Source organism: Crotalus tigris, unplaced genomic scaffold, assembly GCF_016545835.1.
Source record: "Crotalus tigris isolate CLP2741 ecotype Arizona unplaced genomic scaffold, ASM1654583v1 scf7180000017987.690289119674:8195010, whole genome shotgun sequence".
NCBI classification, from domain to species: domain Eukaryota; kingdom Metazoa; phylum Chordata; class Lepidosauria; order Squamata; family Viperidae; genus Crotalus; species Crotalus tigris.
This window is the reverse complement of record NW_024096758.1, coordinates 2,104,028-2,124,109: the sequence shown is the minus strand read 5'-3', so window position 1 is coordinate 2,124,109 and position 20,082 is coordinate 2,104,028. Positions and strand designations below refer to the sequence as shown.

Genomic DNA, 20,082 nt, shown 5'->3' with positions numbered 1-20,082 from the left:
ATCAACACAGGCTTGATTTAATTCCCATTTTTGCCTATCATCCCTTTAACAAAAAAAATCCTACTTGCATACTGTTTTCTCCATGAACTACTTGTTTTCCAATATGTACCTCATCTCGTTTCTTAGAGCCAAGAAAATGGCGTGCCACATGTTCTGGCAGCATGTTGGTGACAAGAGCTTCATTCCAGCGCCGCATCTCATACACACGCTCCTTCTGGCTATGCACATCAATTTTCCATAAGAATAAAGTCCTAGCCAACTTTTCTACCTGCAGCGAGGGAGGGAGAGGGGAGAAATGTCACTCTGATAATGTAGTCCAAAATCCCACATTAAAATTTGATATTGTCTTTTATTCCTCAGTGATACTAAAAAGCTATGTCATTGCCAAGTTGAATCATTCATATTCTGAATGAATCTTATCTGAATGCAAAAAAGTACATATGTACAGAAATATAGGTTCTAACCAAGAATAGAAACACTTTTTATGTGATTTTTTTTTTGGGCCACGAAGCAGTGGAATCCAGAACTTTTGGGTTTCAAAAAAAAGTTGACTCTTCAGTTTATAGGAACAGAGACATCTTTGCCATTTAAGCTGTCCTCCAGTTTGACTGGAAAGATTGCATATTTATGAATGTAAAGGCAAGCAAAGATAGATAAGGCACCCTAAAATACTAAAATGCTAAGAAATACAGAAATACAGTTACCCTAACAGAATTTGATGGTAAACTGAACTCCAAAGGTGCCAACTGCCTAAAATAAGAAATTTAGCAAAGTACTCACATGACGTGAGAAATAGTAGAAACTGAGCATCATCACCAAGATCATCACTGTCATGGAATACTTGGATGGAACTAGTGAAATCCTGAAAAGCAAATGAATAAGATTCACAGTTAGAAAATTTGAAGTACATGCTCAGCCAAGTCATGAGATCAAGATCTTCCTGAATTCCTGAAATCTTTACTTCAATCTGCAGGTGGAAAGATCTACATAGAAAACAAGCACAAGAGGAAAAGGAGGCCTGTCAACTTGCTCTATACACACAGAAGAAATATTTGAAGGAACATGCATACAGAATTGGACTGCCACATTTATAATGAGAGTACAGATAATCTTCGATTTACAATTGTAAAGGAGCCTGAAATTTCTGACATATGTCATGACAGTCGTAAATCAAAGCACCTATGGGACTGTTTCAATTCTACAACTTTTTTGCAGTGATTGTAAAGCAAATGCCACAGTCATTAAGCAAATGCCACAAGTGAACCCATTGTCCACAATGAGCTTTTTTTTTTTTTTTTGCTGAAACCGGAGGTAAACACTAGTTTCCTGCAAAACAAAGTTACATAAACCATAGTCACGTGACTGCAGGACACTGCAAAAGGCCACAAATATGGACCAGCTGCCAAAAGCCCAAATTGTGATCACACAGGGTGGGAAGGTGTTGGAACTTCAAATATGGGTCATAACTACCTTTGGAAGGGGGTCCTTTGTAATTTTGTATGGTCACTAAGCAACAGGTTATAAGTTAAGGACTAACTGTAGTCTGAGAAAGAGTGTCTGACATGTTAATTCAGCTGAATATAGTATGCGCACTTCAGTTCTAACTTCAACAAGCAAGGAAAACTCATGGAAATTTAGGAGTATTTTACATATAGTTTCAAAGAGAAAAAACGCATTGGAGCAGAAGACAAAAAAAAAGTTTTTAGGATTCTCTGCATCCAAAGCTAGTCTTCCTGAATTCAAAGAACAAAACCTTGCTACCTTTTACCTTACTCTCCCTCTTTCTTCCAAATTCTTTATTTAAAAATTCCAGGCTTTGGAACCACAGATTCTTCATTCTGTAACTCACATCTAAATATATGAAATTGAATGGAATGCACTTTCTTGTACTTTCTACTTTTATATTTTTATCCTGTCTTTCGGGAACTCAAGGTGGAACATACACAACTTCCTCCATGACAACAATCCTATGAAGAAGTTTGGGTTTAGAGTGAGCAAATGACCCAAAGTCACTCGGTGAGCTTCCATAGTTCCTGATTCCTAACCTTAACCACCTCAACCAATAGACTAGCATCTTCACTTCTTGTAATCTTCTCCTTCAATGAAATTTATGATATAAATCAATCTATGGAGTCTCTTCATGTTACTATGTAAGTCTGACATTTATTGATGATATATCATACATTAAAATTAATTAAATAATTTAAAAGAGCAATATATACCAAAAGTAACAAAATAGTGAACAAGTTATTATTAGCCTCTTTTCACTTCAGATATGACATAAGCCCAATATTACCCTAAACACACTCCCATGACATTTTCGACCTTGAAATTTCTTACATGTTCTCCTGAAATCGCTCCTGATCATATCTATCAAAGATCTGTTGCCAGGCCAGAATGTTGACCACTCCCACTGCCCCTGTGATCATCAACATCAGAGTGAGCTTGACCATGTGGCTGACTTGCACCAGCATTATTGTTGCAATGAGTGCCAACACTGCTATGTAGCTGTAATATTTGGGATTCTCTACACAACCACCTGGAAGCACTGCTGGAACTGTATTATTGACAATAGTGTAATACTGCTGGCAGCTGAGCTGTTGAAACAAAAGAAAAAGGGTTAGGCTGTCCTCTGTTTTCAAGAACCTAATTTTCCAGTGAAGAAAAAAAAAATGTTTCTAGCTAAAAATATAATATCTGGAGAACTATTAGATACTAGCACATGGATACAGAAAACATTAAGTCATTTGTGATCACCTAATATTTTTTCAATCAACATATGCTATGCTACATACCACACCCCACAGAAAATCTTTGGTCACTCCTTTCTTTAGGTGGTATACATAATACACATAAGCACTAATCATGTCTAGTAGTTTCACTAACAGTCACTTCCTATTGTAGGGATAAATATCCCCATTTCTGTTTGTAAAATACATCACGCAACATTCTATATTTCTAGCCCACAGTTGGTTAATGAACTCTACTCTGGTTTATTCACTTGTGATTCAGTAAAACGCTGAAAATATGTTTTATATTTGCTCTATTTTTTTCCAGTGTGTGTCCCTGTACTCAGACAAGTAAATCTGGTGCAGAATGCATACATTTAATATTTTAAGTTACAACCTCTGTTTCCTCTTCAACCCTTTATCTTTATTTATTGTTGGGTTTTTTTCTAAACTCATGTGACTTCATACCCTAACAAGTTGAAGTGTGATTCATACTCACTGTAAAACAATCAGTAACAATAAATAACTAAAGCATCATATGCAATACAGTATTGAATGGTACAGTGGAAGACAGAACAACACAAAAGCACACACAAAAAAAGATTTAGGTGTGCTCACAGCAGGTGACTGCAAAATGAGTAAACACTGTGGCAACTGTGAAGGCAAACAAAATTCTGGGGTCATCACTAGAGGATCACCAGCAAAAAAAAAGGATGTCCTAATCCCACTGTACAGGACTTTAGTCAGACTCCATTTAGAATACTGTGTCCAGTATTCACTTTAAAAAGATATCAATAAGATTGAATGAGTTCAGAGATGGCCAAAATGGTGCAAGGTCTGAGGAACAAAACATATCAGGAGAGACTGGAGGAACTGACTCCTTACAGTCACTCATGCCCTTGTCACCTCACGTCTGGACTACTGCAACGCGCTCTACATGGGGCTACCCTTGAAAAGTATTTGGAGACTACAGTTGGTCCAGAATGCAGCCGCGCGAGTGATAGTGGGTGCTCCTCGATACACCCACTTACACCTATCCTCCGTGAGCTGCACTGGTTGCCTATTGGTCTCCGGGTCCAATTCAAGGTGTTGGTTATTACCTTTAAAGCCCTATATGGCTCAGGGCCAGGCTATCTGCGAGACCGCCTACTACCTCATAGTTCCCTACGTCCGGTTAGATCCCACAGGCTGGGCCTCCTTCAGGTCCCGTCGGCCAAGCAGTGCCATTTGGCGGGGCCGCGGAGGAGGGCTTTCTCTGTGATGGCGCCCACCTCTTGGAACCAGCTCCCCCCGGAGATTAGGACCGTTCCCACCCTGTTGGTTTTCCGTAAGCTGCTTAAGACCTGGCTTTTCCGGCAGGCCTGGGGTTTATAAAATCTGACCCCTGGATGACTGTAATTGTACTGTTTGTTTTGTCATGTTTTATGTTGTTTTTATTGTTAGCCGCCCAGAGTCCTACGGGAGTGGGGCGGCTTATAAATTTTAAAAATAATAAAATAATAATAATAAATAATAATAATAATGTACAGCCTGGAGGGCAGAAGAGAAAGGAGGAACATGACTAAAACCTTTAAATATATTAAGGGTGTGGAATAAGGTTCTAGAAGGCAGTATTTTCAATATGAAGCAGAAATCAAGAACACGGAGGCATAACCTGAGACTGACAGGAGGGCAGTTCAAAAGTAATGTTAGAAAGTATTACTTCACAAAAAGAGTAGTGGAAGTTTGGAAGCAACTTCCAGGGGAAGGTAGCTGGTCATTCATCAGTAAACATGCATGGGATAATCACATGTCCACCATTCAACAAAAATTAAAAGATAAAAAACCAAAACAAAATAATAAATAAAGATAATTTAAAAAAATAAATTTAAAAGAAAGCAAAAAACAAAACAAAAAATCCTCAAATGCAGACTCAATGGACCACTGTCCTTTTCTGCTGACAGTTTTCTCTGTTTTTTCTACGCATCCAACTCTTTCCTTCTGATTTATGAAAACAGTCTGTTCAAGCTCACTATGCATTACATTAAAAAAAAAAACCCGTATCACCCCAAAGGGCCTTTTAAACCATCAAAGGATATAAAAAAAGAGCTAGCACAGGGCAATCTGAAGATTTGTCTAATTGATTTTTAAACCTTGGATGTTTTCTGATGGATTAACAAAACCCAGAGTGATCCTCCTTAGCAAGGCTCCATTATCAATGCGCCATTCCAAACATGGCCAGCAATGGATAGGAAAAAGAAAAGGCACTGCAATAAACAATCCTTGTGCCATTTTTTTTAGAGAGACAGGAAAAAAACAACAAAACACAGCCTTCATTCTCTTTCCCCACCCCTTTTGGAAAGCTCATCAAAGTTTACCACCCTGAAAATAGCAGTATTTTCATATCAGTTTTAGCACAGAAGAGCTCAAGGTCTGGTCAATTATTAACAGGTACTAAAAATAATAAACTGCAGCTGGCTTTTTACTAATTTCCCTTAATGATTTCCACTGTACAACTCTTTATGCACTTATCAAGTCAGCCAGAAAAGAAATTCACAGCAGGTGTCAAATAGGACTGGAGAAAAGACCATGTTTTTGATGTTTCAAGTTTTTTTTTAATTTGCTTTGGAGTCTTGGAGAATGAATGAGGAGGGAGCAAGATACAAACATTAATCCTGTCTATTATCTATTCATTAAAAATCCGTTTTTAACACTTTCTCAATTTTTTCTTCACCTCCAGCTAGAAAGCTAGCAGGATACAATGACATCAAGAAAGAAAAATTATCTTTTCTTTTTTTTAATCTTTGCTTACCATATCTACAATGTCAGCCATGGTTAGGATGAAAATGGCAGACATAGCCCAGGTGTTCCTGGCCCAACGAGTTCTGTCAATCCATGTGGAAAAAGACACGAGCTTTTTAGGGAAAACCTGTAATAATAAAAATGCACTATTTCTTATTTAAATTTATTATAGCACTGATATAGCACCTATCACTGATAGACTAGGAAAATAAGGATCATGTTAATTTCCTATGGGGAATAGGGATGGAAGAGAGACAGTAGCTAAGTAACATTACTATTTTTTGCATACAAACAATTTGGCCTCAGTCCATAGTATCTTTAGCCATCTCCCTATTAGCAATTAGTTGCATTTTCTAGAGTCATTCATTGTTGTCCCAAATTCTGCCCAAAATAGCCACAAGGAAAAACTTCATAGTACTTCAGTGATGGCTGGGTGGTGCTATGAAGACACTATAGATTATTAGCAGAAAAAATGCCCCAGTGCCTTTTTATCACCCCAGAGCTACTGCCACTTATAACAACTGATGATACTGTTTTCCAGATTTTTGGAAGAGAAACCTGAAAAAAGGAAAACTGCAATCCTCCCAAATTAAAACACACTGATCCTATTTGAAGTTCTACCTGAGCTATAATAGTAGGACTCCTATATTTGCTTCTTGTGTGTATGGCTGTGCATATGCATTTATGTGGATTTTCAGTTCTATGACTTTCCATCTTGAGTGTGGATGATGCCATTGTTTTCATATGGGTAGGATCAGTGTGTTTTAATTTGGGAGGATTGCAGTTTTCCTTTTTTCAGGTTTCTCTTCCAAAAATCTGGAAAACAGTATCATCAGTTGTGGAAAAACTTTGTATTGGCATTGAAGAATGGCAAAGGGTGAGATTCTTACAATAGTTAACAATTGTGTGTTTTGGAGGAGACCTTACCCTGGGAAAGATGGCAGCAAGTGAACAGAGAGTCAAGATGAGTAGAAGGATTTCACCAACAACAAATGTCACATAATTTGCTAGCAGCCTGCAGCAGAGTAGAAAATAAAAAAGAAACCACTGGATATAAAGAGGAAGATCAAAGATCAATATTTTATTCTGATTGCAAAGGTAGTCAAATTCCCTGTTATGAAAAAATATTTTGGCACATAATTTTTGGCATTATTTTATAAAATTGTTTCACTCTTGTTGCTTGCCACCTATTCCTGAAGGTTCTGGGTAGATAAGACTGACATAAAAAAATATTGACACACACACACACACACACACTGACCCCAAATATATATAAAAAACATCAAAAATATAAAAATGAAAAAAATGCATGTAAATGCTATATTTCTGCAATCACCACCTTCATGTGCCCACATACCCTCTTTCTGGGCACAACTAAACAAGTGGGTCTTCACAATTGTCCTAAAGCCCAAGAGGCATGAAGCTGACCAAATTTTTGCCAGAAGGAGTTCAAAAGAATAGGGACAGGTACTAAAAATACCAATTTCCAAGTAAAGTTCCATAGGATTTGGAGGAAGTTAGTCCTATTTCATCTAGTTTAATGGGCAGATACAAGAAAAGGGCGTTCATCAATTAACCAGGTCTGGAACCACATGGAACCACAAATATAATAAAAGGGGGTTCTTCAATTAAACAGGTCTAGAACTATAACTCTAAAGGTAACTACAAACATCTTGATTTGCACCCGGAAGCTCTTTAGCTTCCAAAGCAGAGAGATCATTGCTTTGGGTGATATTGTAGAGCAGGCATGTCAAACTGCCGGCCTACAGGCCGGATGCGTCACACCGAAACTGTGCCCACCCCATTGCCAGTAATGGGGGAAAAGTCGCAATACGTCGCGCAATGTCACATGGCATTGTGAGTTTGACATGCTTGTTGTAGATGGAATAGGGAGTGGCCTTGAAGGAGAGTGGGAATATCCATTCACAAGCCAATGATCAGAGAAATATGGCTTAAGCCCATTTCAAGAAACAAACTTAATAAAATGTCCCTTAATTCACATGAAGGGATGGAGGAGGGAAGCACATTCAGGCTTGCAAGATTCTATTAACTGTTCTAATAAAAGCAGCTTTAAGCCTATATGATATTGGTTTCTTCGTCTGGTTTACCTTAGAAAATTATATAGCATTCTGTACCAGCTATAGCTTCCATGTAGAGAATTTTACAGTAATCTCAGTGGGAGGTGATGAGGGTATGAGTGACTGTGACCAGGCGTTTTGGCCAATATTGTTTGTAATGAGTACATAAGATGAACAAAACCTCTCCTAGTCCCAATTACTACCTGCTCTTTAAGCAGAAGCTGTGAGTCTCAGAATTTCCTAAATTTCAGACCTCTGAGCTGGAGAGTACAACTCCATTCAGAGTCAGGGACTGAATATCCCTGGAAAAAATAGGCTATAAACCCAAACTGACTCTGACTTGTGGGTTTTCATTCAGAACCTATTTCTCCCCATTCAGAACTTATCAGCCTCCAGGCACTGTATCACCACATTAACCACATTACCTGTCCGTCTAGTAATGAAATATTTAATTTCATCCTTAGCACTACAGGTAGTCCTTGACTTACAATCATTCATTTAGCAACTGTTTGACGTTACAACAGTGCTAAAAGATATGTTCCTCACAGTCATACAATCATGATCTGGGCACTTGGCAACTGGCTCACATTTACAATGGTTGCAGCATCCCAGGATTACGTGATCATCATTTGCAACCTTCCCAACCAGTTTCTGACAAGCCAAATCAAGCAGCAAAAAAGATTGTAAAATTGGGTGTAGTAACTCAATGCCTCACTTAATAATGAATTTTCCAGTCCCAATTGTGATCATAAGTCAAGGACTACCTGTATTCTAACAACTCTGTTTGAAAAGGGCATAGCTTCAAAGATCTAGCTGTACTAACCGTGGATCAATGAAGATCTCCACCATAGCAGTAAAGAACAGGACCACACATGAACAGCTGAAGGCAGCACCGCTCTGCTTCTCCTTTTCCACAGAGTAACGTGTCTCCATCTCAGGATCAATGAAACGCATGGAGAGGCGATAGGTGGACCTGCCTTTTAGCCTGTCAGATATTTAGAACATGTCAGATAGTTAGGATCCACATCTAGGACATATGGGATTTTTAGAATACTAGTAAAATGGTAGTCCAATGTCACTGAGACTTCAAGAAAAATCACTTTACCTTTAATTGCCTACCTCTGGGAGGAAATATTCTGCTTGTGGATTTCCAAGGGAATTTTATTTAGCCTTAGGAGAATGCTGGACTAGAAGAGTATTTGTTCTGATCCGGCATGGATCTTTTGAACTCCTATCTCAGCAAATAAAAAGCTGCCTCCTTCCAGATGGCCCATCTATCTCAGTTCTGGCATTACCTCTTTGAGCCCTCAGGAAGAAAGCAACTGTTCTGATCACTGTTACTTGTGAGGCTTGGTATGTCCCTAAGAAATTCTTTAAAATCCCCCTAGATGTTATTTAAGTCTTGATTTTATTTTGAAAAACCACCTTATCAGCTTAAATCATGATTGAAAAGTCAGTTGGCTATGCTGAGGATAGCTTGTTCTTCAGTTTTATACAAGTGTATGAGGACTAAAATAATGGCATATTCTATTAAATGCTGTGTGCGAAGCTTTTTTTTTTAGTTATATTGCAGAGATTGAATTATCTAAAGCTTGAATTGTAAGATAGAGGAAAAGTAGAAAGTAAATACAGTAAGTCTCCAGAATATTGTTTCCCACAATAAAAAATAGCAACCAAAGTAGGACAAGGACCTGAATCATGGTGAAAATCTGAAACCCAAACAGCAGTGGACATTGATTGCTGAGAGTAAAAGCAAAAAGCACAAATTAGCTCCAAGGTGGAAGTGAAAGAGACCTACGCCTGCACAGATTCCCTCTCCAGCAAGGCCTCATTAAGCAACTTATTGAGTTCCTGCTCGTTTTCTGAGGCATCCACCACTCTCTCGGCCAAGTCACGTAAGCGAAGACGCCTTCGAGGGTTGGGAAAGGAAGGATTCACTACCTAGACAGAAAAGAAGGCAAATAAAAAGTTGTATTTTACTTTCTCCTGAAATTTAATTAAACAAGATTTTGTTTTTTAAAAAGCACAATTTCATTTATTTGTTAAATTTATTTGTCACCCATCTTGCAGTTTAAGGTGACTCTTTTATACCAAGTAGGCTGATAGGTTGGTTCTCTGCTACCTCACCTATTTCTCCACTCCCACCTCTCCCCATCTCTTTGAAGAGGCTCTCTTCCTGCCCAGCTTAACTTCATCTCTGTTTTTGACCACTTTTTGTTTTAAAAAAACACACCTATTTACCATACAATTTAAACATACAATTTCCCATTTAATTTTTAAATTAAAATAACTCTTTTAAAAAAAAAAAAAAACAAGGAACAAAGAAGGGAATGGTAGTCATGTTGCCACACATGGTTGCCACACCAGGGACATAGGCAAAAGATCTACAAAAAAGAATTGTATAATGTATTATGTTGAAATAGTCAGCTGAAATTAACAGTTGGAAATATTGTTTGCATTTCTGAACTTTCTGCTCAGATTTGGACACTTGAATGCCACTCACTTGCCCTTGTTGCTATTTTTTACCTGTCTTACTACTATTTGTATTGCAGTTGTAGCAGGAGCATATACTTCTCCTGAATGCTTAATTTGACATATCCCCCCTTATGTGTCACTTTGTCATGAAACTATGTTGCAATTTTATACATACACACTACACGCACACTTTTTTTCTGTGCAATGTGCAAAGAAAACATCTTTGCAATGTTTTCTGATTTTGGAGGAGGCGCTACTCAAGTTTTTTTAAAAAAATGTATTAAATTAATAAATAAATAATATGAAAAACATTAAATACAGTACTGTGGTTACTGAAACTGGAAACATCTGATTTGCAGCTGGAAACAGCCTGCAGCAGCGACAGGAAAAGTCTCTCATTTCAGGCAGCCATCGGAGGAAATAGTAAATCAAATCTTCGTTCATTTAATAACCCATTTGATTCAATTAATGAGTTTGATTTTAAAATGTTGTAATATTGAGTCTGATTCATTTGACAATTACGAGCCTAATGGGCAGGCTCTATTAGGCTCATACCTCGGGGACTACCTGTAACTCCATTCAAAGCTGCAGTTCAAAAGGCAACAGTTGTCTTTTGAACAGCATCTTTAGGGCAATCATGAGCGGCATGAGTGAGAATCCCCATCAATATCAACTCCACTACAAAATCAAAAAGTACAGCAAACAAAATGTTTTTAAAACTTTTACCATATAATGACACAGTCATCTTCTTTGTCCCAAAGACTAATTAAATGTTAGCAAGCAATACACATCAGCAATATTGCAGCAAATCAAGCATAGATTTCTTCTTCCAATTATATAAAATAACCCCTTTAGCCAATCTAAGCCCTCAAATCCACAATTCTATTGCTTGATAGATTCCAATCCTGGAAATATACTGAAGAAAATCATATATCTCCTTAACATACAGCAGTTGACACACAGTCATCTTAACATCCTGTTAATATTACCCAAAAGGCAACAAAACTAGGACAAGTTCAAACCAAGTAAGTTAAAGTATCAACTGTATAATATCTGAAATAGCAGGGAAATAGTATGCAACCTATATATTAAGGCTTCAACTATACACTAGGCCAGTGGTTCTCAACCTTTCTAATACCGTGACCCCATAATACAGTTCCCCATGTTGTGGTGACCCCCAAGTGGGTGTGACCATCAATAAGAGGGAGTAGGACAGCTAGGAAAAAGGGAAAAAAATGGCGGACAGCGTGGCTTGGCGACCCCCGTGAAATGGTCATTCGACCCCAAATGGGGTCCCGACCCACAGGTTGAAAACCACTGCACTAGGTGAACTTAGTGCTTAGTATATAATTGCTTGATCACTTAGCAAGTATAGACTGGAGTGCTTAGCAGTTTTACACTGGATTACATTTATTTTAAGAACACAGGGAACTAATTCCATGGTGCTTAAGGAAAACCGCCATTGATATAGTTCACCTGTAAAACACATTCTCTGCATGCAAATAGTTTCTTATTATTCCCTAACACAGGGGTCTCCAACTCTAGGAACTTTAAGATTTGTAGACTTCAACTCCCAGAATTCTGGGAGTTGAAGTCCACAAGTCTTAAAGTTCCCAAGGTTGGAGACCCCTGCCCTAGCAGAAGTGTAACAGATGGCACAAATCAAGAAGCCTGACTGAACTTTATACCAATCTTCATCAGAGGCGTAAAGATAGGCAAGTACTTATTAGAGGGCTTCTTTACACAGAATTCTCTCATGTTTGGAACTTTGCTACAAAAGTCTTTTGTTTCTCCTCCTTCCCTCACAACCTGCACCCATGTAAAGGGTATTTTTTTTTAAATTGCCTAATGCTGGATTTACTGCTCTTACGTTTCCTGTTAGTTTTATTACCTGGTTATTGGTCAACTGGTTATTGATTCCATTTTAAAGATTTTATTTTTCAAAAGCATTTTAAAATGTACATTACTCTAGAAGGACTTTAGCAATGATCCTTTTTCTGCCCACAAAAAACCCCAATCTATGCACATATGCTAATATACATGGTTTTTATATTTTACACATAAGCAGTTTCTCTTGGAACACGTCTCAATGAAGCATGTATTTATCTTTCTCTATCCATTCTGCCCCTTTACCCTAGTATCCGATTCTTCTGCCTCATCTGGAGTTGTGCAGGTTGTATTAATGCTCCCATTGCATTCTTTGGTGTTGATCAATTGAGGTGAGTTCCCATGAGAGGATGAGACAGATAACTTCTATAACATGAAACAGAAAAAGAAAGAGAACAATGGGTATAGGGCTAGGTTAAGTGTCCAAAAGGTATTACACCTCTTGTCACAATTTCCTTCTCTAAATGCAGAGAAGTCCCAGTCAAAATAACTTTTGTTTTAGAAAGAAAAACATACAAGTGCTTAGAATAGCTTATAACAGCAGTAGTATCAAGGTAATCAATCTGAATTAAAATCAAGCATCAATCTGACAATCACAATATATCACAATAAAGAAGCTAAAAGGAAAAAGATAGATGAGAACACGTTCTTCTCCTTCCTCTGATCCTAACAAAGCTGATATATAATTCCATTCTTTTCAAAGGGCCTAGTGAAAGGAATACTCACTACCCCATTGATCCCATTCTTGAGTGGCTGCTTCGGTACTACTATGAGGTAGGTGGTGATCCCCTTTTCCTTTAGGTATTCACACCGTGACCCACCATCTCCTGGTTCCACCTCAAATTCACCTTTTAAGCAGTTCATGGTGCTCTGAGAGATGTGCACACGCCTAAAAGGGTCACAGAAAATGCAGTCAGCCTTAATAAAGGAGAAAATGTGAGAGCTGTTGAAGAAAAAGCCCAGAACTTTAAGGACTTTCAGAATTTACACAAATAGAATACATTACTGTCCTGAAATAAACAGAAAGTATTTTTCAGTATAATATCCCTCATAAATTTTTATTTATTTTATTTATTTTACCTATACTAGTAAACTTAAAGAAAAAGTAAAAGGGCAAGGAAAAAGGAAAAGGAGAAAAGTAAGAATATAATAAAGAGAAAATAAATACATAAAGAAATTGCTTCCAAATTTCATCACAAGTAACAAATTTCATCACCTCCAGAGTTACAAACAATTATTTATTCATCCATTATCCTATCACATATCTATAGAGAAGTCCATAAAACGCAGTATTTTCAATTTTGGTGTCAGCAGGAAGTCCCTAAAAGGCTGCCAATAGTAACAAACAATCTTGTTTTAACCTTGATCAAATATACAACTTTATATTCTTTCTTTTTACTTCTAACAGTCTCAATATTTAGTTCACTCAAATATTTTCATAGGATTTGATTTCTCTTCATTTCTTCTTTATCTGTCAGTCCTCCTAGGTAAACCAGACAGGAAAATATGACAAGATTAACTAATTCTACTTTACTGTAAGGCTACATTAACAGAATCCTCCATGTCTGTAAGTACAAACTTTCCACAGTCACTTTTAACTGCTTCAACCATGGGCTTCATAAGTCTATTTTTCTGACCATGAAGTTCCTGCCTCTCTTCTCTGACTGTTTTCTAGGCAGTATCTCTTCCCCTCATGTAATGGAATGTGTGAATCATCCACACATTCCATTACATTTTCCCGTCACACAGAGTTTTTCAGGTTTTTAATAAATCTCTTTTATAAATCTCATAAGAAAAAAATTATAAAGGTGACTTTCTTGGTTTTCATTTATATTTCTGTTTTGATTTTTAAAACATTAGCAGAGTGGGGTTTTTTTGTATATTCAGTGAGACATCCTTTTCCAAGTTATTTTTTTAGCCTGCCATTTGTAAATCCACTTTAAGTACCATCTCTATTTTGTCAGATAAATTTGTTCCACTTCTATCATTTCTTCGGTAATATCTTTTTGAACAAAGAGTCAAACATCATGACTGACACTGTTGATATTATAGCCACTAATTTCTGGCTCCATTCTTCAAAATTCTCCTTTAACATTTTCAGTGTTACAACATTTTGCATTATTTTGTAGGTCCAGTTAACTAACACAGAATGTGAGCTTGTATTTTTTTTTCCCTCTCAGCCCAGAGTCTTGTCCTCTCTAGTATCCAATTTTTAATAATAAAATTACTTATCTTTGTTACATCTTGCAATAACCAAATCAGCTCTATTTCCCACAAGAAGCTGTTTGTTCTTTATAATTCATTCCAAAAATATTATAGTAAAATTTTCTATATTCCAAATTTATCTGCACCTTTAATCCATTTATAACTTTCTAAGACTGAAATCTTACTTAGCTTAAATTTACTTAAATTATTTATCTTATAATTTTTTTCATTAAGGATTGAAGAAAAATTCACCCAGTATTTTCAAACTTAACATTCTGAAGGTCTCTAAACTTAAAAGTAGTTAATAAGTAAATAAGCAATTTCTGAAAGTGATTAGAAAGTAAAATTAGCAAACTTAGTATTCTTTAAAAGGTGCTTGACAATGGTTGCAAGCAAGATGGCCATTCCCATCGTCTCCCGACATTCACACTGGTGGGAGACTGCTGACCTGTGGTCTCCTGGCAGGTAGCAGCCATCCAGAGCAAATATGGGCAATCTTCCATCATCGCTTTATCTGGAGACGTTCCAAGGAACCTGTCTACTCACCAGTTCCTTGCTCTTTGCTACAGTTATCAGTTCAGCTTTCACAGAGACAACTTCAGTCCATCATTCCTTTCCCCGAAGCCCACAATAATACATTATCAAGTACTATCTTTCCCATGTTTTAGGATACCCTTTTCAAAATAAGCGACAACTGGATACTGCCCAAGTGGACATAAATATTACAGTTTCACAAACTAGAAACTCCTCACTATCTGCACTACTGGAATGTGAAGGAAACCAAAGGTAGGTGGTGTTGCTTTTCAGTTGTTGTACTGGCCCTTTGGAATAGATTCCTAACCAAGGTCAGACCAACCCCTTCCTTAATGGCTTTCAGAAAGATGTTAAAAAGTCAGTGGTTTCAGGAAATATTCTAGTTAAGTTCATGAACTCCATTAACTTGTTTCTTAATTTTATTTTTGTAGTTTTATCTGGTTTTGATTTTTATGTTTGTTTTATATTTTGTTTATGTTGTTATTTTAGAGCTGGGCTTTGGTTGTGCTTGTGGCTTATCGGCACATATGTGACTAAACTGAACTGTAGAATATTTATTGTTAGTAGTGCATGCAATATGAATATAATTAAGGTTAGTTTATAACTCACTTTCTCCCCATTTTAAACAGCATAAATGAATGCATGTATGGATCTTAATCTCTGTAATATTAAAGCAAAAAAAAAAAAAAGAACCTTTGCTGAAAGGACATAGGCAATCTCCTAAATCCAGTCAGATTGAATAGGATCAACTCCTTCAAGGTATTATACATTCAAGATTGTAATCACAAAGGACTCTGGAAGCAGGTAATTTCAATCATTGCCTCCACACTTTGGCATTCTCTACCCCACAGAGATCCCATCTGCTCTTTCTCTCCTAGCTTTCTTACCTCCTAGGGTAAGATGAAGACATGTGAGCAAAGGCTGGAATCTGGTGGAAACATGACCTTGTACATTTTCTGCTTATTTTTATTGGTTTTGTCAATTTTGCTTTTATAAGGAGTTTATTTACTATTTTTCAGAGGGTTGTTTTTACCAGGTTGTTTGCCACCTAGAGACTCCAAAAATAGATAACATATAAATGCAATGTAATGCAATGCATACTATGTGTTTATACATTTCTAAGTGATCCTAAAGCATATCCTAAGAATAGGTACCTTGTTTTTACTGTAAAACAGTGAGTCTAGCTGCTAGTTAAAAATAAATACTGCCTTAAATCAAGATAGTGTTTTCAACAGATGATCTGGTTTTGAATTTTTTAAGTTTGCATTATTAACGTGCCTTCTAAACACAAGTTAGAGCTATATGATTCTTTGTAATACGTTTATAACAATAGTCCTGGGGGAAAAAAACAGTCCCTAAGAGGCACTTACCCAGGGATGCCGCCTGCTTCCATCTTGTTAGCTACAGTTACATCTGTGGACCATACATCATACTGCCAACGTTTCTGCCCTAGGACTCCACCAAGGACAGCACCACTGTGCACCCCCACACGCATGTCCACATCTGTTTTGGTCTTCTCTCTTACATAGCTTTAGAGGAACAAATTAATAATAAGCAATATTTATCTCAAAAGAATGGTTATTTTCTGTACTTGGAAGGCTTTGCTATGGCTGCTTTTATTGTGCATAGAGCTTCATTGCTGCTAAGGGTGGCAGGAAGAAAATAAACAAGCATTATGATGTTGCTATAATCGTTTCGGTTCCATTAAGGGAGCACAAACTTCCCTAATATAGTAATCTCCAGATGTGGGTAGACCACAGGGGCCCTAAATCTCAGCCATCATGAACAAACTCAGGTTTTGAAGAGGATTTGAATACAGGAATAGGCACACTAGTAAAAATTAATTCTAAATGCAAGATATGGCTTTTTAGATAGCACCAGGGGAAAAAAGCTATAACTCAGTAATAGAGCTATTTCTTTACAGCACAAGGGTCCCCCGTGAAACCTTGCCCATTTAAGTACTGCTGGAATAACTATGGCCAACAAAAAGTGATGAGCTCTGTCACTGTCAACAATCCTATTTAGAGCACTGAGGGAACATAGTTTTGTTTATTCTTGTGAAATCTGAACTTGTGCCAGATTCCAAAGATTGCCTAATAATCCAGCTCTGCTTTTCTTTTCTCCTTTATTTCTCTAACTTGTTTCTATAATGGAGCTGCAAAACTTAATTTCAATGTTGCTATTCCTGTAATTTTCCATAAATACTTATTTTCAAGGCCAACATTTTCCATTCCTAAGACTTTTCTAAGCATGGAATTTTGTTTTACAGAAGAGACAAAATTAGCTGGAAAAATATTGTTTATTTATCATGATGAATGGAAAAAGGACCAGGAGACATTTTTTTTCTGAATCTCCAGCTGGAAAAGATAAGCTAAGATGAAAATTTACTGTTTAGAAGCAGGCACACTTAGGGGAAGAATTCTACACAGTTAACTTTTAGGTGAAAAATAAAGAAGGATATATGCATGTAGTCAGGAAATAATGATATAATGAACAGTACTGTCTTTAATTATGGTAGGACAACAGAGAAGAAGGAAAGAGTTCTGTAAGCAAATGGAGAATCTTGCAGTAAGGCTTATTTATGTATTTATTACATTTATTTGCCACCCATCTCATTCCTGCAACTCTATGACTTTAATAAGTTACCTAAAGCAAATATGGCCCTCACATCTGTAATTCAATAACATTCTTATAAAACAATATATTTCACAAAAAATATTCCTGGGCAGCTTCATGAACCAAGAGTTTTTCATGTGGGAAAAGAGAAAAACATGAATGAAAAAAAGAAAGAAAAGACAACAACCCAAATCAAAAACAGCATGCAAATTTGCAAAGTGTGAATGCTTACGAAATAGCTTCCACCATAGCAAGACCCATCATGATTGAGCAAACAGCATGGTCCTCACGATAGTCTGGCAATCCACAGATACAGTAGTAGCAGTCACCCAGAATCTTGATACGCAGTTGATGGTGTCTCTATAAGAATGCCATTTTTAAAAACAAAAACAAAAAAAAGGTAAATGTTTAGGATTTTCAGGTCTCAGAAACCTGCATTTTACTTTTAAACCTATTGTTGAATCATGGAAAAGGCTGCCATGGTTTCCCTGCCTCGTTCATCCTCTAACCTACAATCCTTTCCAATTATGGTGTACCATACTAACATCCCTAGCTGATAATATATGACTCCAATTACATGTGATTCCTTTTCGGAACCTTAATGCAAAAGAAGTATGCTGTACTTTTGAAGTTATCACAAATAAAAATCCATTCTATTCTTCATGGCTCAAGCACTATCTCAGGTTCTGAGTATGATAATACAAGAAATATTCAGATACATTAGAGTATGTTCAGAAAAGAATATAACATGAATGATCAGGGAATTGCAAATTAAATCACATAGCAAGATTAAAAAACTGAGTGCTCAGATAATTCTTTCCGACAATTCCTTATAGCATTGTGTGTTTTTCTGGGATCACATCATATGCCCTCTTGTGGCAGCACGATCCCTAGAAAATATCTGATTTAAGAAGTTGCCAACAGGAGTTAAGCAGCTTTTACCTTCTGGCAAAAGTAAATACTCAAACATCTTCCGGAATGTGGTTCCACCTTCATAGTTCTCAAAACAGTCCCCAAAATCTTCATATACTATATTTACTTCCTAAACATTTTTTAACAGTGTAACACTGGAAGTTTTTAAGAAGAGACTGGACGGCCATTTGTCTGAAATGGTGTAGGGTTTCCTGCCTGAGCAGGGGGTTGGACCAGATGACCTCCAAGGCTCCTTCCAACTTTATTATTATTATTATTATTATAAAAAACAACAGTGGGACAATACAGGGGGAATTATATGTGTAACATGCTGTCATCTGAAATCTCTATAACATTTCATGAAGATAGATCGATTTGATAATAAAATCTTCAATCAGAATCACTCTTTGTAATTCTTTTACAAGTTAACCTACAATAATTTACATATTGCTGAAACATTCACTTCTAGTAAGTAGGAGAATAATTTTGGCAAAATCCAAATTGGATAAGATGGCTCCACATTTGTGATAAAAGAATTTGGAGGCTTTATTTTTTATATTTTCTGAAATGAAATCTCATAATTAATTAATTATCACTATTTAATTAAATAACATTGTAATATATGCTAAAGTAGAGTTTTCAGTTTGTTTACTCTTTAGCATATTTAATCTAAGAAGTTTCTCAAGATAATAAAATAATTAATTATAGGTGATAGCAATAATACCTTGCAAAATTAATTAATTAATTTGACAAGCAAACATCTCCAAAACAGATTTGGCTGCTAATACAAAATAGTTATCATGAGTCGAATAAAAAATTAAAGTAATGTGCAATAGATCTAAAGTAATTTCTGAAATAATTCTTATTCCAATGCTCAGTAACATCCATAAACACATGTATAGGTAGTCCAATACAACAGTTCATTTAATGACTGTTCAAAGTTACAATGGCACTGAAAAAGTGACTTATGACCATTTTTCACTTATGACCATTGCAGCATCCCCATGGTCACATGATTTACATTGGATGCTTGACAACTGGATCATATTTATGATGGTTGCAGTGTCCCAGGGTCATGTTATCATCTTTTGCAACCTTCTGACAAGCAAAGCCAATGGAGAAGTCAGATTCACTTAACAACTGTATTACTAACTTAATAACTGCAGTGATTCACTTAACAAATGTGGCAAGAAAAGTCGTAAAATGGGGCAAAACTCACTTAACACATTCCTCAGCAACATAAATTCTGGGTTCTATTGTGATCCTAAGGCAAGGACCACCTGTACTTTAAATAGTTTAAATACTTTAATTTAAATACTTTAAATAATCATGTTTATAGCAGCTTCATTCCCCTATATCAGTGATGGCGAACCTTTTATAGACCGAGTGCCCAAAAACTGGCCCCGCCTCATTCCACCCCTTGCCCCGCCCCCACCTGCCCGCATGGCCACTCACCATCTCCAGGGCCCGCCGCAGATTGCCCAGGCAGCCCAGTTGCACCATTGCAGCCATGCCCTCTGCCCATACCCCGCAGCATCAACTGTTTGTGATGGGGTGTGAGGGGAGAGTCTTGTCTACGCTGACTGGCTGCCATGTCCATGGCTGCGCTGCTCTGTGTGGGCCACACTTAGGGGTGACTCTCCTCCGGGGGACTGCTGGTGAGGAGGGGGTCACAGGAGGAGGCAGGGCTGAGGCAATGGCACGTATGCCCACAGAGAGGGCTCTGAGTGCCGCTTCTGGCACACATGCCATAGGTTTGCCACCACTGCCCTATATTATCTTTAGTCCTATTTATGAGATTTTTGATTGTCCTTGTGCAAACATTGCCCTCCAGATGCAATAGCCATAGCCCTAGCCAGATGGCT

The 20,082-nt window shown here is 37.1% G+C and overlaps 1 protein-coding gene across 3 annotated transcripts in view; it reads right to left on the bottom strand.

Annotated features, from left to right (window-relative positions):
• Positions 1-20,082, bottom strand: part of ADCY3 (adenylate cyclase 3) — a 72,086-nt gene that overhangs the window by 7,844 nt on the left and 44,160 nt on the right. For all 3 annotated transcript variants that reach the window (XM_039345927.1, XM_039345929.1, XM_039345928.1), the window contains exons 6-16: positions 17,538-17,665; positions 16,060-16,218; positions 12,677-12,839; positions 12,197-12,316; positions 9,387-9,529; positions 8,412-8,573; positions 6,438-6,525; positions 5,521-5,637; positions 2,341-2,597; positions 781-862; positions 110-268 (exon numbers count right to left, since the gene is read on the bottom strand). In XM_039345927.1, coding sequence (XP_039201861.1) covers positions 110-268; positions 781-862; positions 2,341-2,597; positions 5,521-5,637; positions 6,438-6,525; positions 8,412-8,573; positions 9,387-9,529; positions 12,197-12,316; positions 12,677-12,839; positions 16,060-16,218; positions 17,538-17,665 — 1,578 coding nt within the window. The remainder of the gene's footprint in view (positions 1-109; positions 269-780; positions 863-2,340; positions 2,598-5,520; positions 5,638-6,437; positions 6,526-8,411; positions 8,574-9,386; positions 9,530-12,196; positions 12,317-12,676; positions 12,840-16,059; positions 16,219-17,537; positions 17,666-20,082) is intronic.